Source organism: Trametes versicolor (genome assembly GCF_000271585.1).
Source record: "Trametes versicolor FP-101664 SS1 unplaced genomic scaffold TRAVEscaffold_5, whole genome shotgun sequence".
NCBI lineage: Eukaryota > Fungi > Basidiomycota > Agaricomycetes > Polyporales > Polyporaceae > Trametes > Trametes versicolor.
The window spans coordinates 1,169,394-1,194,244 of record NW_007360325.1 but is presented as its reverse complement, the minus strand read 5'-3'; the positions used below and the strand labels follow the sequence as shown (position 1 = coordinate 1,194,244).

Sequence of the window (24,851 nt, the reverse complement as noted above, 5' to 3'; positions counted from 1 at the left end):
CGGTTGTGGGATCTGCCTGTGCATGGTAAGCGCACCGAATTTGAGAAAGTTCGCCGCCATCGATATCGAGGACTAATATCTGGGCGGCCGCCGCGCTCGCACCGCCATTAAACTTCTCGAAATTAGACTCGCGGCGAGTTCTTTATTCTCACTGGGCTGCGCGACGCCTGGTATCGAACGTGGTTGTCGGGCAGCGTCAACCTGCTGGGAACCCGAAGCAGAAAAAGTCAGTCGGGTTGTGGAGCTTGGATGGTATGCGGCGGCATGTTGCGGTGGTGACCCGCGTATGGCATGAGCCAACAGATGGGGCGCCGCGCCCGGAGGCGGTCAGATGTCCTGCATGCGCCGCCCTGTCGTGTTCCGTGCGCGAGTACACGGCGGTATGTGTCGACCTGACTTGCCCCCGGAACGCTCCTTCCGACATCGGGCAGCGAGCGTCGATTTATCTCGACGGAGGTGGCGCCGACGCAAACCGAACGGATTCGAATGGGCGGGGAAAATGGAGGTCGGGCGGGGGTCGGCCGGAAAAGGGAGGAAGCCGGGGCCCCACACCCCGCACTGCGCCCCGGCTAGGTACGCGAGGTCCATCAGAGATCGGTATGGAGGAGATAACCGGCGCCTCCTTCGGCGCGCGCGCCCGGCCCTCCCGCCGACGAGGTCACTCAATGTGTCCCCAGCCCGAGCAGGATCAGCCTGTCACCTGCAGCCAGAAATTATATATAACGTCAATGGTTCGCCGCCGTCGACTCTTTGAGTTCGCTCCTTCCTCCCTCCGTCCCCCCACCATCGACCATCGCTCCCAATGGCCCCCTACTTCCTCCGCAACCTCGTCCCCCGCCGCGAACAACGTGCAGAGGGCCGCCCGCTCCTCGAGGTGCTCGCGACCCTCACCTGGGTCCAGTGGGGTCACTTTTGGTCTGGGTACGTCGTCCTTGGCTCGCGCCGCGTCGCGCCCCCATGTCCCGATCTCTCACTCCACGCTCTTGGCATCGTCCACATGCGCCCACAACCACAGCTGGCTTGCCTGGACTTGCGACGCCATCGACTTCTTCTCCGTCTCGCTCAGCGTCGCCCACCTGCAGACGCAGTTCGACCGGAGCACTCATGACATCGTGCGTGCCCCACCCCATTCTCACCGCTGCCCCAAATTGACCTAGACGCTGTCAGACGACCGCCATCACGCTTACTCTACTCTTCCGCTCTGTCGGAGCTGTAAGTATCGATTGCGTCCATATCGCGCTGGGGCCGGCCCAATTAACTCACTCGCGTTTTGCCTGCCATAGGTCGTCTTTGGTATCATCTCCGACCGCTTTGGCCGCAAATGGCCTCTCATCATCAACCTCCTCATGATCGCGGTCCTCGAACTTGGCTCCGGATTCGTCGAAACTTTCCACGCCTTCCTCGCCGTTCGTTCGCTCTTCGGTATCGCGATGGGCGGTATCTGGGGCCTTGCCGCCTCGACCGCCCTCGAGAACCTGCCCGTTGAAGTCCGTGGTCTCGCGTCCGGTATCCTTCAGCAAGGATATGCCGTCGGATACCTGCTCGCAGCGGTCATCAACCTCACCCTTGTCCCCGAAACCTCGGCGAGCTGGCGCAGCCTGTTCTGGACGGCATCCGGTATCTCTGCGTTCGCCGCATTCGTTCGCTTCCTCCTCCCCGAGAGCGAGATCTTCCTCCGCGCTCAGGCCGCCGAGCGTGCGCGCGGCGGCTCAACCACGAAGAAGACGAAAATCTTCCTGCACGAGACCGGGCAGATGCTTAAGACCCACTGGCTTCTGTGCATTTACGCTATCCTTCTCATGACTGGTACGTACTATTGACCTTGGCGTGTGGGCTGGATCTGATTTCAGGGTCGTGATAACGCAGGCTTCAACTTCCTGTCCCATGGCTCGCAGGACCTGTACCCGACGTACCTGACGCAGGCGAAGCTTTTCACTGACCACAACGCTACCGTCGCGACTATTATTGGCAACTGTGTGAGTATCCAGAGTTTGCCTACGGCCCGTGCGCGCGGCTAATCATTTCTGCATCGTTCAGGGCGCCATCGCGTGAGTTCGCCATAGCTTGACCGGGGAATGTACACAGGCTGACTTACCGAAACAGTGGAGGCGCCATTGCTGGATGGCTCAGCCAGTACATCGGTCGTCGTCTCACCATCATGTGCGTGATATTGTCAGCCACTTTTTTGACTGTTCGCTGACGTCGGTGGCCCGAATTCAGCATCTTCGTGCTGCTCATTGGAGGTGTGTACCGGCTCCTCGGCAGAAGAGCGCATATACTCACCCTTTCGGTAGCGTTCATCCCACTGTGGATCCTGCCGTCGAGCTTCGGCGCTCTTGCGGCCGGCGCGTTCTGCATCCAGTTCGGCGTGCAAGGCGCGTGGGGAGTGGTGAGCCATAATCTCCGCCCTTCAGTGTGAGAGGTGCTGATTGCATTACGTGCAGATCCCCATCCAGCTTGCGGAGATCTCTCCTCCCGCCTTCCGTGCCACCTTCCCTGGTGTTGCTTACCAGATCGGTAACGTGAGTGCCCTCATTTTGCTGCTTATCCGCGTATGCAGTTGCTGATCCATGACGCGTCCATTTCAGATGGTCTCTTCTGCTTCTGCTCAAATCGAAGCCAGTGAGTTATTTTCGTATGCGCATCGGTGTGTTGCAGATCACTTACCCATGTGTGCTATCAGCGGGAGCCGCGAACCTGCATACGACCGTCATCGACAAGAACGGCCAGCCGAAGGTCGTCTCAGACTACGCGACAGTGCAGGGCATCCTCATCGGTGTCGTCGCTGCGTTCGTCCTCATCATCACCATCATCGGCCCTGAGTACGTTGTGCCCCCCTTATCCGCATCGGTTGGAATGTTGTCTGATGAGTCTATCTCCGCACCACAGAAACTACGGCTCTCACTTCGAGAAAAGCAAGACCGCGTTCGAGGAGGGCGGCGGACGCGGCGACCTCGCCGAGAACGACGAGTCCCACCCCAGCTCCAACACGGGCTCGCGCCCGACGAGTCTCCAGATCGTGGACGAGAAGCGGAGTACGCCGGAGCCCGCGTAAGGGCGTGCACGCGTCCCGCCTGGATGCGCGTGTGTGTTCGGCGGGCGTCGTGCGGTCGCGCGAGCCCTCCCGGGCTCCGTGGGTGCGATACCGGAGTAGTTTGTGGCTGCCGATGCGGCCCCGTTCGGATGGCCTTGCTTGGGTCCGTTCGTGTTCCGGACGGCCGCGCGTGATGTCGATATCTGAGGACCTGCTGTTGTTTGCACGACACGACCTACGATGACCTGCCTTGTAACTGTCTGTATTGTATTTGTACTGTTGACGATTGCATCATACAACGTTCTTATCTTCTCTTTTGGGTTGAGGCTTGCTGTGTGTCGATCGACGTAGGGCGTACAGCAGCTATTGCCGATGTACTGCTGGTATTCAGCGCCGCGTCAGTCGTGTTCTTGATTGTTCTTGATAAGTTGGTAAAAGGCCCGGAGCTAGTGGCCTGGCGCCCACAGCCTCGCTTAGACTTGGCCTGGATGACGCACTCGAGGAGGAGGACATCGGCCCGATATTCCGAAACTGCTCCGACGGTCGTCGCGGTTTCACGGGGTATACACAACGCGTCGCTAGTAGCTCCCCTATCACTACAAGTTCTATTCAAACAGTCTCGTTGTGACCTACGTATCATCTGCTACTCTCAAAAGAATCATAAAGCAACTTGGCCGAGAAAGTGCAGGTTTGACAGTCAGCATATGAACTCAACGACTACTACCCGGGTGTCCCTGAAAGGGTCTTACCATACCAGACAGAGAAGGAGCCTCCGGAGGTGCATCTCTCATTTTGCGAAGGAAGGTTATCCGAGGGGCCACCCATCAGCAAAAATTCAAACGGCATGGGATTGGATCGCGGCTCTAGTATCTGCGCGGCTCGTACGCAGGCAGCGGCTCCGAGCCGTCGCTATCCACCTGCGAGTGCACGTCTTCACCCGCCATCATCGCCAACATACGTTGCCCAAGGCGCCATGGGAGCGCAAAATGGAGGAGGCGCTCGCCATGCACGTCCTCCGTCACCAGCTCGGATGGAGCCATCGCAAAGGCCGCCTCCACTCCCTCAGGCTCTGAGCGGTCCGGTGGGTGCTCAGTCGAAGGGGGTGCGGGGACTGGCGGGAGGGGGCGCGGACGCGCCTCAGGTCCGAGACGCTCGCAGTCCCTGCCACTGGCATGAACCTGAAAGGAGGGCGGGCGCGACGAGGGCGAAGGATCGAGACTCGTCCCGCTGCCGTAGAGTGCGCCGCGCGAGCTGCCGGACGCGGCAAGAGAATGCGTGCGCGTGGGGTTCGAGTCTGGTACGCCGTTGTCCGCCCGGTACTTGGGGGCAACCCGCGCGGCCGAGGGTAGGATAGATACGGAGGGGGTCTGGTCGTGTGTTGTCATGTCGGGGATGCTCTGGCCGTTCTGCGTCGCGAGCAGCGCGCGTGCGCGGGTAGTTCGTCGTCGTCGCAGCCAGAAGCAGAGCAGAACGGCGGCAAGGGTGGTTATTGCTACCGCAGTAGCAATGCCGCCTGAGATGGCTGGGGAAGTTGGCGGACGGCGAGAGGAAGCGTTAGGGAGGCTTGGTGGTTGCGAAGATGACTGACCACTACTGGATGGTGATACTTAGAATGAGTTTGCGGAAGCTTACGGAATATCGGATGTGTTGGAAACGTACTTTTGGGTACTAGAGGAAAGGGGCGGGGACGTAATTCCCGGAAGTACGGAGGAGGAAGATGTACTGGAAGCCGTGGGGGTAGTGTCAGATAGCGATCCGTCCGTGGGTAGTGGCTCGCCGGGCAGAGTACTGGCCGCTGTAGTCGAATTCGTAGAGGTTGTATGTGTTGTACTGGTATAGCATATGATTGAACGGACGCTGTCGATTGTGCAGTAGGGGAACTCGTCTCTCTTTGAGTGTGACAGCAGCGATATCGATGTTGTCCGCATGGCGTCCCGAAAGCCTGAGATGGGGGGCAGACCGTCCCGGATGTGAGCTGCGAGATCCGTTATAAGTCCTGAAAGGGCGTCTGCTGGCTCAATATTGACTTCGTAGACCCGAAGGTTTGATGTACATTAGGTGAGAAATGATGTAACTCACACTTAAGCTTGCGTCTCTCGTATGAAGGCTGAGCGCTGAGCACTGGGAGCCTTGTTCGGACGAGCAATGGATGCGTTGCCTGCATCAAGAAGTGATGCAGCAGATGCAGATGGCAGCTCTGATGGGCAAGTTTAGTGCTCCTGCCGAACGTTGGTTGAGGTCGATGTGGGCACGGCGGCAAATGGGGTGGGTTGTCTACGGTAAAGGATGGCCTACACCTACTATAGCATTTGCGTACCGCTGACCCGTGAACGTAACATTACAATGTCCCACTGCAAGGATTCGTGGAGGCCATGCAAGATCTAACAGCTATCATCGTGTCTGCGGTTCAACTTGGCATGGACTGTGCGTGGTGTTACTCGTAGCGACATCGCGTCGCGGAACACCGAAAGGGTGTCCTATAGCCACATTTGCAGTTATGCGGAGGAAATGAGTCGCCTCATCAAACAAATTCCGGCGCGACTAAGTTTCGAACGGGACGTCATTCGCAGGCGAGGTCAGAATCAGAGCCTCCGCACGTGCGGAAAGCGGCTTGATGGAGCATCGGCAGTCCTCAGGATAGCTATAATAATACCACGACCCGGTCAGCGGTGTCGGGCCAGGCTGCCGCAGACACGAGGCACTCACGAGAGGAACCCGTCCTTCATCTTCGGCTGAATGCGGATGGGCTGTCCGGCGACGTCAAGCGGGGCGCTGATGTCGAAGACGTGCAGCACGCGCGCGATGTTGAGGAACAGCGCCGCGTCCGCGAAGTACCGTCCGGGGCATATCCTGCGCCAAGAGGGAAGACCGCGTGAGAACGTGTGTATGCCACTGCACCCGCACAGTACCAGAAAGGGTAGGCACGCGCACCTTCTGCCGAAGCCAAACGCAACCGTCGCGGGATCCCTGACGTCTGGATTCAGTCGGCCGTCCTTGAGGAACCGTTCGGGGAGGAAGCTGTCTGGATCGGGATACTCCTCTACGTTATGGAGGATCGCCCTGGCAAATTGCAATGCACCCGAGATGTAAGTATGTTAGGGGGCCAAGAGGGGGTGTATGGACATACCATGCGTTGGGGAACGTCACTGTGCCTGCGGGGATGAAGTAGCCATCGTATTCGTCGTCCTCTACCACTGCGTGCGGGAGGCCGATGGGTGCTGCGTTTTGCCACCGAATGCACTCTTTGATGATCGCGTCGATGAACGGGAGGGCGTCGCGATCGGACAGGTCGGGAAGACGGTCGGCTCCGACGGCCGCCGCGAGCTCTGCGCGTGCTCTCTCCTGTACCTTGGGATGGAGTGACATCGCGAGGAAGAAGGTTTGGAAGGTCGAGATGGTCTGGTGAGTTCATTAGCGGCATGTCGGATGCAATGAAAAACAGCAGCCCGAACGTACTGTGTCCGCACCACCTGGGACCGGCGAAGGTGCCGAAGATGAGCGACCCGATCAAGGAGTGTGAGGATTAGCAGCATACCTGCATAAGCTATCGCAGCGACGTTCTTCGCCAGCTCTTCATCGACTCCGGGGGTAGCAGAGGACAGGATTGTGCCAACGACCGAGGATCGAGGATCGTTGTGCTTCTACTCGCGACGTGTAACATGTTCACACGATTGAATGATCTGGTTGGCAATTGAGCTCACTCACCATCGCTTCTTTGGCCTCTTCGAACGGCAGGTCAACCATGGTGTGGGACGCATCTCGCCACCTCTTCAGCCGCTTCTGAAAACCAGCACCAGGGACCCATTCAGGGACGTAGCGCAAGAATGGCAGGTATTCGACGAGGAAGGACCCCGGGGTCATGCCCGCGGCGACTCCTTCCATCGCTGTTTCGACTGTGTCCACTATCTTGTCGCCTCGCTCGGCTACCTCGATGCCGTAAACAGCCTTCAGCACACTCGATGCGAACGCGCTAAACGTCCGAAAATAACGTCGCAGTAAGCGGATGGATCTCTGCGCCGATGGCTGTGGCACGTACTACCGGATGTGGTCTTCTAGCTGCTCCGGGCTCGCGAGCAGGTTCTCGAGGAACTTCGCGGACGCCTCCCGCTGCACGGCGTGGTATTTGGAGACGACCCCTGGATGGAAGTGCTGCCAGAAGAGACGGCGGTGTCGCCTCCACGGCTGTCCGTATGGCATGAACCCAAAGTCCCATTCCCACCCAATCCTGCGGCGACACATACGCGATTAGGGTCCCGAGCACGGAGACGAGCAAGGGGGCGTACAATTCAATCATAGGTGACACCGGTCGATCCGAGTAGTTTCCGGACCGCTTCTCGAGGAGCTCCAGGGCTGCCTTGGCAGACCCAAGTATCATGACCCGTTGGCCGAGCATTTGGAGGGATATGATGTCGCCTGGCCGACGGCGTTAGCCACTATCGTCGCGGGATGCGGATGAACAACGGGAGATATTCACCATACGTTTGGGACATATCGCGGTAAGCCTCCCAAGCCTTCGTCTTTGGTGCGGAAAAGATGTTGCCCACAATGGGCAGTGGTGTGGGGCCTGGTGGGAGTGGCCGTCCCCGCGACCTGGCCTTCCAGCTCAAGACCGACCGGATATACCGGGCGACGAGCAGGTAGGTGAGTCCGAGGGCGAGCAACGTGAGACTGGGGAAGGACAGTTCGGTCATGTCGGGGTGAGTTGGCATGCCCCATCGGCCGTCAGCTTGCTCTTATCATACCTGCTGAGCCCTCCAGTGGGGTTTGACGATCGTGAATCGGACGCCCTGCATAAGGTTTGTCATGCAGGACGCCGGGAAGTGATGTCACGTCTCCTACAGTATGGCATGCACAGTACCTAGCCCCGCGACGACAGCGACCGTGTATCAGGACGAGGAAGGCTGCCGGAAGCCTAATTGAAGGCGCACCATGTGTTTATCAGGGCCACAGCGCGAATAATGGTGATCTCGCAGACCGGGGAGGTACGGGCTACGTTGGAGAGCGGCATTGGTATTGCCTCTCAAGGGGGCCAGCTGTTGGTCGCCTGCGCGTTTATAACGAAGGTTCAGCATTAGAAGAGAGCAAAGGCGCGAGCGCGATACGCATTGTAGATCCCCACCTTCCTCTACCAGCACCTCAGCTGATAATCGGCTCCAAATCGGCACCTATTAGGAGTATATGAACGGCATTATATCGAACTGCGCTGTGGGGTGCGGACTTAGCAAGGCACTTTGCGCGCCTGCCATACGGTCAACGTCCATCATCATCAGCTGCGCTATTGACGCCTAGGGTACAGATGGCATGCAGTTGCACGACGCTCAATCAGGCACAGAATCCAGTCTGTGGGATCCGTTGCGAGAGAAGACGGGATGGCGATGCCAGCAATATTAGCGCCTGCCATCCTAGCGCCGTCCACGAGGCAGGGACTGTGCGGAGCACGGGAGGACCTGGACACGCACCCCCTGACGCGTTCGGAAAGAGACTCGCACTGACACGACTCTCCATCTCCGAGTCGCCATCCGCGAGTTTACTTGACAGCGGCTCCGAGGAGGCGAGAAGGCCAGCAATCGGGCGTGGGTCGCGGCCATTTGAACCAACTCTTGATAAACGTTGCGTGCAGACCGGAGGCACTGACACAGTCGTAACATCTAGTGCGATGCGCCACGCCGATATGAGAAATTCGATATACACATTGTTGACTCAACTGCATGCGCTCACTGACTGCGGCATACGACGATCACGAGGTGCCCATGGGGGGATTATCCACTCGTCCGCAAGGGGTAAATAGCATCATAGTCGCCGTCGAAGCAGCGTGGTGAGTCTTTCGGCGATAGGAGGGCACTGGAAACAGCGTCTATATGGCCATATATCTGCTTCCACCGGGGCTATCTGCAGCCCCGGGGTTCGAACTTTAAACATCAATCATACGCTAGAAGCGCAGTGAGATGCCGTTCCCATGCGCTGGATGGTGAGAGTGATTTGGAGACTCACCGTCAATCCTGACGTAGCGCTATAGTAAGCGTGTCATCGCCCACCAAAGCCACTGACAGTGATCATCCCTTCGAAAGAGACATCTGACTGCGCAAACTGGGCCTGGCACCAAATCAGACCAACTCTTGCTAGTGAAAACTGAGATGGTTGCAATATGCTGATGAGGATTGCACTGTGACCACATCGAGATTGGCCGGTTCTCTTGGAGCATCACAATCCAGAAAGACGAGCAGATGCGGGCAATGAGAAGAGATTAGTCGATGAAGGGAGTGTTGAAGGAGATGCGTCTGCCTCGGTCACGACCAGGGACGGCCTGTTTAGTCGTATTTGGGCATGATGGCGGCCGTCCATTTTGAGCGCCTGTACGATGAGAACTGTCTCCCCCAGCAACCAGGCCATACAACTCTGTTTCTTACAGGAGCCACATAAACGTATCGCAACATGCCTAGAGAACTCCCTGGAATGTATTGGGACGAGGAGAAGAACCGATACTTTCCTCTTTCGTCCAGGCCAGCGGGAGCTCTTGTTTCGTCTACACCTCCAGTCGCACCTTCAACTTCTCTGGCAGCACCGCCCTCGGCTCAATCCGCACAGTCGCGGAAAAGGCGAAAGCTAGCTAGGGATGAGCAGGAAAATCCTCCTTGCGAGGATGAAGGCCTCGCATACTCCTCAAAGAGCGCCGCCACCTGGCGGAATTTGAACGCCTTCAGAGAAGCATCGTCCGGCGGACGTCTTAGACGATGCATACAGTAAGTGTTCATGAGCATTCAACCACAGACAAACATTAATTAAGCGATAAAATAGCGGACTACAGAGCGCGAGTATATCGGCACGCTCCGCTGAATCCGAACTATTAGACAACAATGGGCGTTTTCCGCTTGACGTTGGGGAAACAGTGTCGGCTCTATGCACGAGGGTGGTATGTTAAATGAGCATTGAAAAGCTGCATATGCTGACTGGAGCATGTATAGGATGAATCCGGCGACAGTAACATGTGGATTGGTGGTGGCTCTGGGTGGCTCTATACCATGAATTCCAAAGAACCCGATCATAGATGGCGTGAATTCTACCTGGGGACGCAGGTATGTTGACAACGCCAAGATCCTCAGCAATGGCTGTTTATGTCTTCATTCGCAGGTTACTTCGATCACCAGCTCGGGGCCTACAACACTGTATGGCCCACACGGGTTACCCCTACGTCTCTCTGGCTGACCTTCCTCGCAGCGTAACTTCTCTAGGTTCACCAGCACGCGCACTTGTAACTCGTGCACAAACCGTTGGGTACGTAATAGGCTCGCTGCTTGTAAACCGACTCTTGACTGACAAGATTGTAGTCTGTGGTTACTGCGCGAGTTCCCCACCAACCTGTGTAACGATGCCTGGTGTGGGCATGTTTACAACCGCACAATCGTCGTAGGTGAGTACACCCGATTTCCACGAGTGCTATGTAGCTCATACTTGACTAGGCGGCAGACGGGGCGCAGTCTGTTTTGTCGACGCCGAACGCGACCAATATGTCCGTTTGCACTGCGAGAGTGATGTCTTCTCAGTGCGACTGCAGAATCAGGTACGTCGGTGAACGGACACAACCGTGCAGGTTATCTGACTTAGCGCAGAACTTGATGTATATAGGCATGCGTAACGGGGTCGTTGAACGATGGGACTTGCGGCAGCCAGGTGCCGCTTCAGACACGGTCGTCAATATGTCTAGCAAGGCGGACCGTACGGGTGGCGCACCAGTACAGCATCTGCGTCTGGTCCACCAACATGGCTTACTCGTTGAGACGATGCGCGGAGATGTCAGTGAGCCTGTAAAATCATCACTTCACTTGCTGGTTACTTACAAGTATTACTAAACACAGCTGGAGGTTCATGACCTTCGTTTTCTGCGAGACACAACGCCACTGATACAATTTGACGGTCACGTCTCGAGCTACCAGCACCGATTGGTGAGTAGCAAAGCCGATCTTCTTTGTTGGCTGCACGCTCACGACCTTCTTTTATAGGGCATTGCAATCGATTCGGAGGAAGACTTCCTGTTCGCGGGTGGCGGAGATTCGCGTCTCCGTGCCTGGTCTCTCCGCACCGGCGATCCCTTGCACGACGATATCGCGACTGGACCAATATCCCCAGGATCTAACCCCCTCAAGAGCAGATACCCTCGTCCCATCTGCGCTCTAGAATTCGTTCCAGATAACCAGCAGACACACCTCTGGGCAGGGTCTCACACGCATCTACACCGAATACAACTAGGCCCAAACGGAGTGCTTCGATGATTCTCCCCTCTCCTTGCATATGTAGTCGCATCTACTTATAACGAGAGGTCCAGTCGACCGTGAGAATGTATGTATGTTACAGGCCCAGAGCAGTCTGAGACAACATTGCGTGTGGTATATGACGAACCGGCCGTCTCCGATCCCATTGCGCCCTTCCGCCTGCCACCCATGTCCTCACAAAACTCACACCCCAATTCAGGACTCGAGGATGCCCATCTCTTTCCACTTCTCCCACAGAGCCCCGATCCCTACTGGCACGCCTGGCTGCCCTTTGATATCCTTCACCTCGAGCAGTTCATACTCCTTGCCGAAGGCCAGGAAATGCGCGAAGAGAGAGTTGAAGTGGCCCTCGCTGCGCAGATGCAGGATCTGCTGGTAGTGCGCGTGGTAGATATGCGCGAAGACCCGGAGGAGTTGACGGTACACGTGCTTGACGGTGGAAGGGAAGTTCGGCGAGAATTCCTTACCTATCGAAGACGTGCGATGGTTAGGTGTTTACATACTGGCAGACGGACGGAGGCACGCACCAGACTTTGTCGGGAACACGTTCTCGTCGTCAAGCAGATTTTGCACCCAAGTCATCACGTAGTCGACGTAAGTCGGCGCGGGCAGTTGCACGCTCTTCCGATCTTGATTGATCCACGTGTAGTTGAGACTGTGGAGTAATGGTAAACGACTGCGAACGCGCGCAAGGGGTAATGCAGGCGTACTTGGGGCCAGCAGCCATGGCTGGGCATGACTGTTGCGTGCAGCACTCAGCGAGGACACCATAGAATTGGTTAAGGTTTGTGTAGAAGTCGAAGACTGAGAGAGATACGCATCACGTCTATGAGCATCCCTAGGACATGGAACGGCCAGGAAAACGACGCACTGTTGACCGCAACCCATTCCATAACATCCGCATACTTCGGAAGCATGACGATGGTTTTGAAGTTGCCCTTCACGAGGGCTGCTTCGACGAAGGGACTGCACAGGTACAGCGGCTTTGGGGTAGTAGTGCCTGTCGGGGTAGTTGGGGGAAGAGAGTCCGTGGACGGGAAGGTCGCCGATGTTGGCGTAGTCGACCGTCTCGGTGGACGAGGAGCGCGTTGCATAGACCGCCTTCGCGACCAGCGATGAGCATCGATGCAACCAAAATGCAGGCGGAGCGCGCTCACCCGATGGAGTTGAAGAACGACATGGCCACTCAGATAGACACTAGGACGGTAAAAAGGAGAGACAGGTGGACGCGAACGGAGTGGGTGTTCGACACGGATGAGCTGGAGACGGTGGTCGCGACGCGGACTTGTTCTAGCACTGTTCCGCACGTGACGGGAGGCACTACGCGGTCTTGTTTGCGTCTGTTGAATCCAGAGGCCGTTGCCAAATACAGACAAGCAACGCCTCCGAGCACAATGCTCGGTGGCGCGTCATTAACCACCACCTTCCCCTCCCTCACCGGGTCCACGACCCGTCATGATGAAAACTCGCAGAAAAAGCAAGGCCGCAGCCGCGGCGGTCGTCGAGTCTGCGACGCGGGAGAACTCTCCAGCACCTCCCACCACCCTTTCTGTCAACATTCCCGAGGACATCGACCTCGACCACTTGTCTAGCTTGCTCCCCGACGTGAACCTCTCTACCCCCTCTCCAGAGTCGCTTGTGCTACTGTACAGAGTGCTTCTTTCTCATGCCACAGACTCAGAAAGTGCCCAAAGGGAGCTCGAGGAGGCGCGTGCGGACATTCAGCGCAAGGATGTGGAATTGGACCAGGCGCTGCAGGATCGCGAGACCGCGACCTCAGAGCTGGAATCGAGCGCGGAGACTTTGCAGAAGGAACTTGCTCAGGTTAAGGAAGAGAGGGACTCTCTAGGTGTGTGGTGACAATGCGCATTCCCTCAGGGGGTTCTAATTCTGCCGCGTGCCCATAGCCGCGGAACGTGCTAGGCTGCAAGAACGACTCGATGCCGTGTCAAATACTCAGACGTCGTCTTCTGCTGAGGTTGTGACCTTGAAACAACGCGTCGAGGAGACAGAACGCGAGAAGCGCGACCTGATGGGTGTCGTCAGTAGGCTGCAGGAGGATGCGGCGCAGCGCGACAGTGAGTCTGGTCTGGCTTGCGTACGGAACCCAGTTAATGTTGTGTTTGTCTAGCCGAGATCCAGACGCTTCGTGCAGACCTCAAGCAGGCACGTCAAGACCAGCAGGGCCTCGAACGTAAGGTTCGGGAGCTTAGTTCTTCAGAAGCATCCACGAAGGTACGCTCACTGTTTCTTGCACGCGTCTCACCTGATTAACATATCTTCAGTTTAAACTCGACTCTCTGACTCAACAACTGGAACTTGCGCGAGGCGAGGCAGAGCGCACCGCCGCCGAGCTCGCCACCAAGACCGAGGAATTCGCCAAATACCGTCGCACGAAGCATGCGGAGCTCGCACAACTCCAGGCTGCTCATGATTCCCTCGCTCAGAATCATGCGTCTACTGAGAGCACGCTGAAAGCTCTTCAGTCGGCACACACGGCCCAGTCTCACCAACTCACGCAAGCCTTGACCCGCGTCCAAGACCTCAAGGGCCAACTGGCCGAACAGGAAGCGACGTACTCCAGCGAAGCGGCAGGCCTCCGTCGCCTTATCCAGATGATGGAGGAACGCGAGAAGCAGACGAAGGAGATCGTGGACGGTCTCGAGAACGACTTTGCCGGCATCGGTGACAAGGCAGAGAGGCGGGAGGCCGTGTTGCGAGAGGAGATCGAGAACCAGAGGCAACGGGCGGAGGATGCAGAGAAGAGGGTTGAGGAGCTCCAAGCGGTACTGGACAGGCTAGACCGTGGGGAGTTCCCTATCCCGTCCTTCGCTTCCCCTGGGGGTCCTGCAACCCCTGCGCGCGGGCTATCCACTCCCGTGCGCAACGGAGGGACTCCCTCGGATATCCTTACGCAAGGCATGCTTGGACTCAGTCCCACCGTGGCCATGGCCAGCCGTGCTCAGAGAGGCGGCAAGTCGTTCACGGAGGTATACTCGGATTACATCAAGCTCCAAGAAGACTTCACCCGAAAGTGCGCAGAGTACGATCACATGGATCGGACTCTGTCTGCTGTACTTGCTCAGATTGAAGAGAGGGTATGTACGACAAGCCTTGAAAGTGTTACATTGAATCGAACATTGTTTGCAGGCACCAATCCTCTCTCAGCAACGTTCCGAGTACGAGCGGCTGCAGTCAGAAGCTTCACAGTTGGCTTCTCAGCTTGCGCAGGCACTCTCCGAACGCGACTCTCTCGCCACGACAGCCGAAGAGAACGCTCAGAAGCTTTCGAAGAGCACGCGGGAGAACGAGCTCCTGGAGAAGCAACTTCAGGACCTTGGTCGTCAGCTTCGGACACTCCTCAAGGAACTCGGTCGCCACCAAGACCCCTCAATACCATCTGACGAAGAACTGGAACACGACCAGGCGACGCGTCCGGCCGAGAACATCGAGGCCGTGATCACCAACAACCTTGTTCTCTTCCGCTCAATACCCCAGCTCCAGGAGCAGAACCAGAAGCTGCTGAAGATCGTCCGCGAACTCGGCTCGAAGCTAGAGTCGGAGGAGAAGGAGTACAAGGATGCGTTGGAGCGCGAGCAGGGCGAGGCCGTCCGCGAGGCGCACGAGGCGATCAAGCAACTCCAGGAACAGCTCGAGAGCCACAAGCGCAGCAGCGAGGTGACCATCCAGTCCTACGCGAAGGAGCGGGACACCCTGCGCAGCTTGCTTTCGAGGCAGCAGCAGTCTGGCGGCGCCGTGGCACGCATCACCAATGGTCAAGTCAACGGTGCTTTGCAATTGCAGTCTGCTGAGGGTTCTTCTGATGCGTCGAAGGAGCTCGAGGAGATGCAGAAGCAATTCGAGACCTATCGCACTGAAATGGGTATCGACTCGACTCGCCTACGCGATGAGGCTCTTGCAGCACAACGAGAGGCTACGCGGCTGGGGACTGCACTCGCGAAGGCCAATGCTCAGATTGAGGTCCTCACAGGTGAGTTGCTTACATATATAATGAGTACAAAGTTCATCGTGCTTACATCCCTTCCAGAGCGTCAACGTATGGTTCAGGAACAGATCATCATCCAGAGGCGGGAGAGCGAAGATTTGCAGAAGCGGAACCAGCACCTCTACGACCAGTACACGCGCATCGACATTGAGTGCAACCGCATGTCTGAAGACCTCATCGCGAGCAATAGTGTCTTGGAGCAATTCCGCAACGAGTGCGCCAACTTGCGCGCAGAGAAGAAGATCTGGGAGGTTAGTCTTGCCTTGCCATAGTGATAGTGTCGTGTTCGCTGATCTCCATCGTCGTTTACACAGAGCGTACAAGGCCGCCTTGTGGAAGAGAATAAGACCCTAGCCACTGAGCGTTCCCACCTTGCCGACCTGATGGCCAACGTCCAGCGGATGCACAACGATCTTGAGCGTTCAGGCGAGAACGATCGTCGCCGCATGGACAGCCAGATCAAGCTGCTCGATGACCAAAAGTACGAGTTCACGCTTTCTACAAGCGTCACGACATCGGGGACTGACGGTGATCTGCAGCCAAGACTTGCGCACTCAGCTTACTCAAGAACGGGAGTCTGTGCGCCGTATCACCTTGCAGCGGGAACTCGACCTGAAAGAGCTCCAGAACAAGCTGGACAAGGCTGTACGTTGATTCATTCCCTAACCCGAACGACGCCTCTTACATCCCTACAGTCTCAGGACCTTAGCAAGACGCGTGAATCGCTCATCGCTGCTGAGACCAGCAAGAAACACCTCGAAGACCGCGTTGAGCAGTTCACGAGGCAGCTCCAAGGGAACGAGGAGAAGCTCGCCGTTTACGAGCGGAGAGCCAGCGGTGTCAACGGAATCGCACCCCGCACCGACGATGATTTGTCGCGTGAGCAACAGCTCGAAGCCGAGGTAGCGGAGTTGCGGTATGTCGTTTAGCGGATTACGTACCAGCACATGCTAAACAGCCGTTCTTCAGGTCTGCCCTGAAGGTTGCTGAGGTCGACCTTTCCTCCGCGAGGAGTCACGTGCAGCAGTTCCGGGAGATCAGTGAGGCTAACGAAGCTGCGCTGGCCAACCTCAACGCCACCCACGACGAGTATCGGGCTGCAACCGAGGCCGAACTCACGAGACGCCAGGTAAGCCTCGCCACCGCACACTCGCCCGGTATTCAGTCGAGGTCTAACTCCCTTCAGTCCGAGGTTGAGGCTCTTCAAGAGAAACTCGGTGCGGCTGAGGAGCGCCTTGCCCAGGTCACTCAGGCAAACACCGAGCTTCAGCAGAAGTTCGACACCGAGCGTCTCGCATGGGCCGATGACAAGAGGACTCTCGAGGACACGATTGTGGACATAAGCACTTCTGCGCAGCACATACAGACCGATCGTTCTACTTGGGAAGTCGAGATCCACCAGCAGGAAGAGCGCGCCAAGGTATGTGCGACCATTGAGTGACTCGCATCGTGCTGATTACAAGAATAGGCCGCGGAGGAGCGCTACTCAAGAGAGGTCCTGTCGCACGCGGAGTCGATCAAGAGTGTCGAGGACCTGAAGAAGCAGCTGTCGACGTCTCAAGCCGCTGCTAGGGAGGGTCGCGCTGCGGCTGAGACCGCCCAGGCCAAACTCGCAACCTCAGAAGCGAGTTGGCAACAACAGCGGGAAGCACTCGACAAGGAGATCGCTGATCTCAAAGCCAGGTACGTGCAAGGCATGCTTCCACATCAAGTCGCATCTCACCTTTCCCAGGTGTAAGGACCTCAGTGATCAGAATGGTCTTCTGCACCAGCACCTTGAAACCGTCAGCACTCATGCAGCGCGTATCAAGCAAGCTGCAACTTCGTCTACCGACGACTCTGGCGAACCTGAGGCTTCCGACGACGCAGACACCAAGCTCACGGAACTTCGGTCTTTGGTAACCTATCTGCGGAAAGAGAAGGAGATCATCGAACTTCAGCTCGAGCTCAGCAAGCAGGAGAACACGCGTCTGAAGACTCAAATCGACCACCTGTCGCAGAACCTTGACGAATCCCGCAGAGCTCTCTCAGAGGTATGTCACGTTATCTGACCTTTTGGTCAGGGATTCACAATTTGTCTAGGAGCGGGAACGTGCTGTCCAATCCGCTGCGTCTGACGCTCAGCACAGCCAGCTTGCGGAGAAGATCAACCAAGTGTCGATCCTTCGGGAGAGCAATGCTACTCTCCGCAGCGACTGCGACTCGTACGCGAAGCGCGCCCGCCAGCTCGAGGTTGAACTTCGTCAAGTATCGTCCGAGCTGGAGCCTACGAAGGAGCAGCTCCGTGTTGCGCAAGCCGAGATTGAAGCGAAGGAGCAACAGATCAAGCTTCTTGAGAACGAGAGCCGGCGCTGGCAAGAACGCAACACACAACTTCTGACGAAGGTAAGGTCGGACAATCCATTAGCTCCTCGCTTGATCTCACGCAAGGTCTTGGCTAGTACGACCGCATCGATCCTGCCGAGATGCAATCCCTCAAGGACGAAATCACCCAGCTGCAGGCCAAGAATGCTGAGTTGTTGGCGACAATCGAGTCTCAGAAAGGGGAGATTGCAGCTCACGAGCAAAGGGTATGTGTCAAGTTGCACATTTGTGTGTTGATTCGATGCTCACGTTATGGTTAGATCCACGTGCTTGAGGAGGCTCATGTGAAGCTCAAGACACTGAACAAAGAAAACAACCAGAAGGCCAAGACCCGCTTTGAGCGCGAAGGCGCTGAGATCCAGCGACTTAACGCTCTTACGACGGAGCTACAAGCACGGGTAGAATCTCTGACCCAGGAGCTTGACGAAGCCAATGCGCATTCCGAAGAGGCTGCTGCAAGCGGCGCCCCAGTCGACCCCGAGCTAGCCAAGGAGTTGGAGGCGCTTCGCACGGAGAAGGCGAACCTCGAACACCTACTTGCTCAGGAGAAGGCAGCTCATCTAGTTGTATCTTCGCAAGTCGGCGAACTGGTAAGTCGCTCCGAAATGCCATAATCCTCAATCTAACTTTGGGTGCAGGAGCAACTGCGTGCAGAGCGAGATCGTCTCCTTTCCGAGAAGGCTGAGGGGTCTGCAGAAGCGGGAGAAATCCCTGCCGATGTCGCTGCCGCTCAGAGCCAGTGGGAGGCAGAGAAAGCGGCGCTCGTGCAGGCCCGTGAGGATGCGGCCGCCCGTGCTGAGGTTTGTCCACCTCCATTTCGTTTAATATCAGAATCTCTTTCTAACGATTCCTATAGGCTCTGAAGGCGGAGGTAGCTAAGGCAAACGAAGAGATCAGCAACATTCGCCTCGCTGGGGTACGTAGTACCCTTGACATGCTGGTCAGCGCCTTACTCATCTCTTCACAGGAGAAGTACCAAGAGCGCATCGCAGGTCTTTCCAAGGCCCGCATGGCAGATAACGAGCGTGCGGCACAGGCACAACGTGCCGCCGTGGCTGAAGCGGTCGAGAAGCTGCGCACAGAACTGAGTGCCTCTACCTCATCTGCAGCCTCCGCGGACATCATCGCTAAGCATGCGGAAGAGCTGCGCGCGTTGGAGGAGCGCCTCGTCAAGAAGCACGAAGAGGAGCTCAAGGCAGCCGTCGAAGCCGCTGTGAAGACGGCAGGCGCCGCGGCCGTCCCTGCAGACGCACAGTCAGCGATCGACGCCGCCATCGCAGCGCACAAGAAGGAGCTCGAGGAGACCCATTCCAAGGAGATCGCCGATGCCGTCGAGCGGGGCCGCAAAGAGGCCGCCGCACGCTCCAAGCTCAAGGACCAGCAGCTCGTCAGAGCGCAAGCGAAGGTCAAGGAGCTCGAGGCCAAGATCCTGCAGATCGAAGGCAACGCCCCCGGTGCCGCCCCTGCGACTGCTCCGCCCACACCGACCATCGCTGCGCCCCCAGCAGAAAGCTCTGCCGCTGCATCCACGTCGACCGCACCTGCCCCCGTCTCTGCTCCCCCCGCCGCTACCGCTGGTCCCGGGAAAGCCGGTCTCCCAGCTAGGCCAGGAGGTGCAAGCGCACCCCGAGGACGCGGCCGCGGCGTTCCCCCAGCTCGAGGCCTCAGCATCCGAGGCGCCGCCCCAGGCGGTGGCCGCGGTGCTGCAGTAGCTGCTGCGGGGGCCGCACCAAACGCCGGTGCTGCCAATGCTGCGAAACGCGCCCGCGACGGCGACGCCCCAGAAGACGACGCAGCCGCAAAGCGTCTGAAGCAGGGCGAGGGTAGCAAACCGCCCGTGCAGCTCCGTCGAGATCGCGTACTGCCTCCATCATAAAGCCTCATAGCTTAGACCCGTCGTATATCTGTTCTGTCCTCGCTTGCATGTTGTCCATTGTATTTTTATCGCATCTTCTCTCTTGCCATTTATAATCATTATCAGCGCGCAGCCAACTCACTCTCGCGTTCAACTTAAATCTCAGTGACCGAGGATGTTTAGTTTGGTGGTCGCAGACCGCGGAACGCTTTCGTATTGGGGGGGCGTAAGGGTAACTACATGGGCGTAAGCGTGATCAGAGCGTAAGCGTAAGGCGAGCAGGGGCAGGTACCAGTCGTGAGGTCCGTGGCGGTTCGTGCAATGGGGGAGCGTCGATAGATACTGGAATAACGCGAAAGCACTGACGAGACATAGATAGCGACGACGGGAGATGCGGAGCAAGATGGGCGGAGCGGGTAGGCTGGGACAAAGGCGATGGGGACGGGGATGGCAATGTGGATGGGAATGCAACAGACGATGCAGATGAAGTGTGAAGTGATGTGCAGGAATGCGAATGGGACGAAGCCAAGCTATATATGCAGTGGAATCGAATGGAGCGAAGACGAGATCTGGATAAACACCGGAGCATTGCGAAGGACGAGTCCAGACGCACAAGTGAGATGAACCCCAGGAGAGATGACAGGGCACGGGAAAATGAGATGGGTGTCAAACCCAGACCGGCTTCCCACCGCGCGCGGCGGCAGGCCTACCGGTCACGATCGCCTTGAACGCCTTGCGGACGCCGCCAGCGAGCGTGTTCTTGCCGTGCTCGCCGACAGGTACGGCGGGGGTGCTGCTTGACGGGCAGAAGGTCCCGAACTCGTCCACAGACGAGGACGCACGCCGGATGTCGTCGCTCGATACTGGGGGCGGCATCGGGCGACGCGTCGCAGTGAAGAACTTCTGGCTGCGCTTCGCCATCGACGAGTGCGGCCGGGCCACGTTCCCGACAGGCCCGATGTTGTCCGACTGGTAGCCCTTGCCGGCACGCTTCACGCCAGTGGTCGACATGAGGAACCTGAGAACATAGTCAGAATCGTATCATCCAATGCATCTATGCGCGGTAAGCTCACCTGTCGTAAACGCCCTCGATGTGCCGCTTGGCCGGCGTGTCCATCGTGATACCCGACTGGGCGGGCCTTGCGGGGTACGGCTCAACGTGGAGCGGCGAAGCCGTTAGGTCGTTCTGCGCCCTAGGTGGTGTGGAGCGCGGCTCCTGGATCGTGACCCTCTGGGCCGGCGACGTCGCGATGAACAGGTTCTTGTCGACCATGGTGGACAACCGCGGTGTCGGCGTCGGCTGGGCCACTGTGCAGTGGTCAGCATACATCAGCAATATGAGAAGATATGTGTACGTACAGCGCTCCAGCTCGAACTCGAGCTTCGTGATCGGCGTGATGGGCCTGACGAGCTCGCTGTACGACTTCGACTTCTCGCGCCGCTTCGACGGGGAGGTGTCGATCTCCAGACTCGGCGTCTTGCGCTTCATCTCTGGCGAGCGCGTCACGACCGTCGCCCTCCGCTTCCGCGACGGCGTCTCCGGCACCGCAAGCGCACTTGTGCTCGCCCGTCCCGGCTGCTCCTCGCCCATGTACGAGCGAGAGTGCTCAACGTCATTGTCGTGCGAGACGCGGCTCGGCATCTCCGACGGGATCGTCGGCAGGCTGTGCTCCGCGAAGTTCATGGTGTTGAGGAACGACGGGCTGGGGAGCGGGGACGCGGAGGCGGAGAGCGTGCTGCGGTCGAACACGCCGGACTCATACTCGTTCACGAATATCTGGTTCGCGGCCATGATCTTGCGTGGCATGCGGTTTGCCCGTGCAGAGCGGCTGGTGTAGGATGAGCGGCGTGAGACGGGCGCGACAGGCAGCGGCGGGAGTGGTCCCGAGCTCGTCGAGGCCGCGAAGTTCTGGCGCGCCTCGTCGACGACCTCTGCAAATCGAACCCGGTCAGTCAACAGCAGGCTGGACGGATGAAGATGGACAACTCACTCTCAACGTTCTGGATCCAGATCGTCATCCGGTCGAGTCGGTTCTCGGCAGCAAGCTGCTCGGTACGCACTGCATGGCGCACGGTAGGAAGGGACGATTTAGCTACCACGTCGCAACCCCTAGTAAGCCACAGCCGCGTGCGAGCAGCGTCATGGCAAGTGGAAGCGGACTCACCCTTCGCGACGAGCTCCTCGTCCTCCCAAGATGCACGCGCGCTCAAGCTCATGGAGCGCGACTCCTCTTCGTCGTCCACGTTGTCGGAACCGAGCGTGAGCGCGGGCGTCGACCGCCCGAGCAGCTGCGTGGACGACTTGTACAGGCGCACCGCACCACTCATCGACATGCGCAGGCTCTGCTTCAGGACGCTGATCCCGGACTCGTTCCCGGCCGCGTGCGCGCTCGGGTACAGGTCCACAGGCGACTCGACGAGCTGCGACGGCTCCTCGAACAGCGGGCTGAGCGGCGACATGGGCATCGCGCTGCCGGTGGGCGACAGCGGCGGGCCGACGCTGATCTTCGGGAGGAAGAACTCGCGCTCGCGCTCCTGCGTCTGCGACCGCTCCCTCTGTCGCTCGAAGCTTGCTTGCCGGGCGCGCTCCCACTCCGCCTCGCGCGCCCGTTCCTCACGTTCCCGCTCTTCGCGGTCACGTTCGCGCTCCTCCTCGACCTCGCGCACACGCTCCTTCACGCGCTCCATCTCCTTCAGCCGCTCGCGCTCGCGCTCCCACTCCTTCATGCGGTTCCGCACCGAGCCGCCGCTCGTGTCCGCCGCCTTCGTGCTCTCCTTGATCTCAGACGTCTTCGCCTTCAGGCCGCGCTCGCTGCGCTTAGTGTTCATGCTCACAGACGAAGAAAGCATGTTCTCGTCCTGCTTCCGCGCGCTTGTGACGTCACGGAGGATCTGGCTGCGGCGCCGGTCCTTCGTGTTCTCCTTCTCGCGGTGCGCATTCTCCTTGGACGCCTGCGGCCTGAGCTCGTCCTCGTGCATGGGAGAGGTGGGCGGCGTGGGCGCCCGCGGGCCGAGCGGCTTGCGTGTCGTCCGCGCCGCCTTGGTTGCGGGGAGCCCAGCATTCTCCTTCGCTGCTGCGGAGGCGAGCGAGGGTGCAGGCGGGGAGTGCTTGACGGGGGAGAAGGCAGAGAACACGCTCGGGCCGGCATTCTGACGCTTTGCCTGGTTGACGCCGCGCGCCGTCGCTGGTGCTGAGGGTGAATTCGTTAGCAATGCAGGATTCAGCAGCACAAGCGGCAACGAAGATGAGCATACCTTCGAAGACCTGAAGCTTGGGCTGCGACTGCGAGCGTGCATGGCCGGGACGCGTAGGCCCTGCCTCCGCGTCCGTGGCTGCGTGCACGTTCTCCTTCCCAGAGACGGTCGCGAACTTGGTCTTGTCTCTGGTCTTCTCGGTCCTTGTGCGCTCCTTCTCCTTCTCCTTGTTCGCGCGCGACCACGGCGGGAGGACGTCAAGCAGCTTCGACACATCCTTGTCGAGGACAAGCGAAGTCGGGCGCGAGTGCGACACACTCGCTGATTTCCCTGCACCAGAAACGTCAGCTTTGCCCGACCAATAACGCGGGTTTCAGGCAGCACGTACGATGTGACACAGCAGGCTCGGCAGCCGCAGTCCAATATGGATCCTTCATCGCGTCGGTCGCATTGCAGCGCAAGTCCGCGTTGGGCAGGATCATGCGCCGCAGGAGCTTCTCGACGCCCTTAGACATCTTATACGAGCCGACCCACTTGCCGCGGAGCGTGCGCGCCCAGTACTTCTCGAGGTCGTCCTTGGTTGCGAATGTCTCGCCCTCGGCATGCTCGAACGGCGTGCGCCCGACGAGGATCTCGAAGAAAGTCACGCCGAGTGACCACACGTCCGACTTGCGCGTGTCGTGAGGGAGGCCGCGTGCGCGTTCTGGGGATAGATACTGTATGAAGCAAATTGCACGCCAAAAGAAAGCGCATATAATCACAAATGAAATGAGGGGCGGTCTGTCAGTAACGATTGGTAAACAGTGGCAATATGCACGAACCTCAGGAGTACCGTAGGACAGGTTGCTGTGGAATGCCTCAGGTGCGTCGACGTCGTATCGCTCTGCAAATCCGAAGTCAACGAAAACCGGCACGTCCTCGTGCGAGAGGAGAATATTCGCAGGTCTAGCTGCATCAGTATCGCTTGTTGCAGCGCGATAAGCAGCAAGTGTGACCTACTTGATGTCGTTGTGTACGACACCCCGCTTGTGCAGGAACTCGACCCCAGACAGGAGAGAGCGGAACCATTCCTTCGCGTGCGGCTCGGAGACCTCGACGGTGATGAGGCGGGGGTGGAAGGCCCTGGGAGAAGGGAAGCGCGGGTCAGACACGCTTTCGGGCGCGGGCATGAAGAGGGCGACTGCGGCGGAGGGCTTACATTGTGATAAGGGCATACGAGGGCGTGATGATGAACGAGTAGAAGGGGATGATAGACGGGTGGGGTTCGTGTTTCAGTGAGCGGACGACTTTCATCTCGTTCCATCTGTAAACGCGTTTCGTGCGTGAGCACGTATAAAGCGACGAGAGGCGAGAACGGCGCATACAGTGACCTGACTCGTGCTGCGGTTGTGGACGTCTTTGAGCGATGTACAAGCTTCACTGCAATCTTCGTCTCGTGTAGCTGCTGCTCTGTCGACGACTTTGGGCGACATAGCCAGACGCTGCCCCAGTTTCCGAAGCCAATCTGCGAAGGGGACGCGGTCAGTCGCGCTGCACCAGGGGGGCACCTACCAAACGGATACTGACTTCCTCGATGAACTGGAGCCTGTCGGCAAGAACCTGGTCAGAAATGGAGAAGATGTCGGTCGCCTCCTGGGGCGGTTGTGGTGGCGGCATGAGGGCGTAAGGGCGGATGGCTAGTGGTACAGAATTCGGGGGAAGAAGAGACAGTCGGTGGGACCTCTTGCGGGCGACACGACGGGGAGGACGGGGGACTCAGCGAACAAGCATCAGTGTTCAATGGCTCGCTTAGAGGGCGAGTCGAACATGGGCGTGAGAAGCGAAGCTGGTCGCTTAGCACGAGGCGCACGTCGCGTCGCGTCAAACACGCCCAAGCCTCGACGCGTCCGGCGTCTCACCAGGAACAACGCAGCTCACGCCACCGCGTCCCCGCTTCCCTTTTTCGGCGCCTCCTCTAAATTAAAAGCGCTCCGTTGCTCCACCGCGGCCATTCTCTTTCTCCGGCAGCGACCAGCGTTGTACTTATACTCACCGTTATATTCGTACTGCATGTACTCGCACCGCGACGCACCAGAAAATTGGTTGTCAAGAGCGCGCTGATCCGTTGCACAGATGACAGATGCCGCCGTA

The 24,851-nt window shown here is 58.3% G+C and overlaps 7 protein-coding genes across 7 annotated transcripts; 3 read left to right on the top strand and 4 right to left on the bottom strand.

Annotated features, from left to right (window-relative positions):
- Positions 1 to 802: 802 nt before the first annotated feature.
- TRAVEDRAFT_19838 (carboxylic acid transporter) lies at positions 803 to 3,055 on the top strand (the record flags this gene model as incomplete). Its single annotated transcript, XM_008038972.1, has 13 exons — positions 803 to 921; positions 1,016 to 1,112; positions 1,168 to 1,212; positions 1,284 to 1,806; positions 1,867 to 1,976; positions 2,038 to 2,048; positions 2,086 to 2,160; positions 2,221 to 2,243; positions 2,295 to 2,389; positions 2,445 to 2,522; positions 2,589 to 2,622; positions 2,684 to 2,822; positions 2,890 to 3,055. 13 exons carry the CDS (start codon positions 803 to 805, stop codon positions 3,053 to 3,055), a joined length of 1,515 nt encoding a protein of 504 aa, XP_008037163.1.
- Positions 3,056 to 3,897: 842 nt separating this feature from the next.
- TRAVEDRAFT_46722 (uncharacterized protein) lies at positions 3,898 to 4,876 on the bottom strand (the record flags this gene model as incomplete). The annotated part of the gene is made up of 3 exons (XM_008039205.1): positions 3,898 to 4,627; positions 4,694 to 4,756; positions 4,824 to 4,876. The coding sequence occupies 3 exons, from the start codon at positions 4,874 to 4,876 to the stop codon at positions 3,898 to 3,900; spliced, it is 846 nt and encodes a 281-aa protein (XP_008037396.1).
- Positions 4,877 to 5,575: 699 nt separating this feature from the next.
- Positions 5,576 to 7,725, bottom strand: TRAVEDRAFT_46721 (CyP450 monooxygenase; the record flags this gene model as incomplete). The annotated part of the gene is made up of 10 exons (XM_008039204.1): positions 5,576 to 5,675; positions 5,741 to 5,884; positions 5,966 to 6,094; positions 6,162 to 6,433; positions 6,491 to 6,504; positions 6,570 to 6,675; positions 6,740 to 7,004; positions 7,071 to 7,259; positions 7,318 to 7,447; positions 7,509 to 7,725. 10 exons carry the CDS (start codon positions 7,723 to 7,725, stop codon positions 5,576 to 5,578), a joined length of 1,566 nt encoding a protein of 521 aa, XP_008037395.1.
- A 1,741-nt stretch (positions 7,726 to 9,466) lies between these two features.
- Positions 9,467 to 11,301, top strand: TRAVEDRAFT_46720 (uncharacterized protein; the record flags this gene model as incomplete). The annotated part of the gene is made up of 10 exons (XM_008039203.1): positions 9,467 to 9,774; positions 9,830 to 9,944; positions 9,997 to 10,107; positions 10,163 to 10,197; positions 10,250 to 10,306; positions 10,360 to 10,442; positions 10,492 to 10,592; positions 10,642 to 10,824; positions 10,888 to 10,974; positions 11,032 to 11,301. 10 exons carry the CDS (start codon positions 9,467 to 9,469, stop codon positions 11,299 to 11,301), a joined length of 1,350 nt encoding a protein of 449 aa, XP_008037394.1.
- Positions 11,302 to 11,325: 24 nt separating this feature from the next.
- Positions 11,326 to 12,561, bottom strand: TRAVEDRAFT_28591 (uncharacterized protein). The gene is made up of 5 exons (XM_008039040.1): positions 12,459 to 12,561; positions 12,173 to 12,402; positions 12,012 to 12,105; positions 11,829 to 11,956; positions 11,326 to 11,768 (listed from the first exon to the last, which is right to left on the bottom strand). The coding sequence occupies exons 1-5, from the start codon at positions 12,479 to 12,481 to the stop codon at positions 11,497 to 11,499; spliced, it is 747 nt and encodes a 248-aa protein (XP_008037231.1). The 5' UTR covers positions 12,482 to 12,561; the 3' UTR covers positions 11,326 to 11,496.
- Positions 12,562 to 12,756: 195 nt separating this feature from the next.
- On the top strand, positions 12,757 to 19,547 carry TRAVEDRAFT_121374 (uncharacterized protein; the record flags this gene model as incomplete). Its single annotated transcript, XM_008039579.1, has 19 exons — positions 12,757 to 13,150; positions 13,209 to 13,379; positions 13,433 to 13,536; positions 13,587 to 14,399; positions 14,452 to 15,292; positions 15,350 to 15,558; positions 15,622 to 15,788; positions 15,847 to 15,952; positions 16,003 to 16,223; positions 16,277 to 16,436; positions 16,494 to 16,727; positions 16,776 to 16,990; positions 17,040 to 17,340; positions 17,390 to 17,692; positions 17,749 to 17,877; positions 17,932 to 18,261; positions 18,313 to 18,490; positions 18,547 to 18,587; positions 18,639 to 19,547. The coding sequence occupies 19 exons, from the start codon at positions 12,757 to 12,759 to the stop codon at positions 19,545 to 19,547; spliced, it is 5,826 nt and encodes a 1,941-aa protein (XP_008037770.1).
- A 645-nt stretch (positions 19,548 to 20,192) lies between these two features.
- Positions 20,193 to 24,377, bottom strand: TRAVEDRAFT_46717 (uncharacterized protein; the record flags this gene model as incomplete). The annotated part of the gene is made up of 12 exons (XM_008039202.1): positions 20,193 to 20,544; positions 20,600 to 20,834; positions 20,886 to 21,458; positions 21,518 to 21,619; positions 21,692 to 22,717; positions 22,782 to 23,051; positions 23,110 to 23,437; positions 23,543 to 23,666; positions 23,721 to 23,843; positions 23,920 to 24,024; positions 24,086 to 24,225; positions 24,288 to 24,377. The coding sequence occupies 12 exons, from the start codon at positions 24,375 to 24,377 to the stop codon at positions 20,193 to 20,195; spliced, it is 3,468 nt and encodes a 1,155-aa protein (XP_008037393.1).
- Positions 24,378 to 24,851: the final 474 nt, after the last annotated feature.

What these genes read in the sequence shown, in the direction of transcription:
- TRAVEDRAFT_28591 (XM_008039040.1), bottom strand. Translation starts at nt 12,481, where the DNA reads ATGTCGTTCTTCAACTCCATCGG. An exon ending in GGAATGGGTTGCGGTCAACA is followed by an intron (nt 12,106 to 12,172) that starts GTGCGTCGTTTT and finishes TATCTCTCTCAG; the next exon opens with TCTTCGACTTCTACACAAAC. An exon ending in CGTGTTCCCGACAAAGTCTG is followed by an intron (nt 11,769 to 11,828) that starts GTGCGTGCCTCC and finishes CGTCTTCGATAG; the next exon opens with GTAAGGAATTCTCGCCGAAC.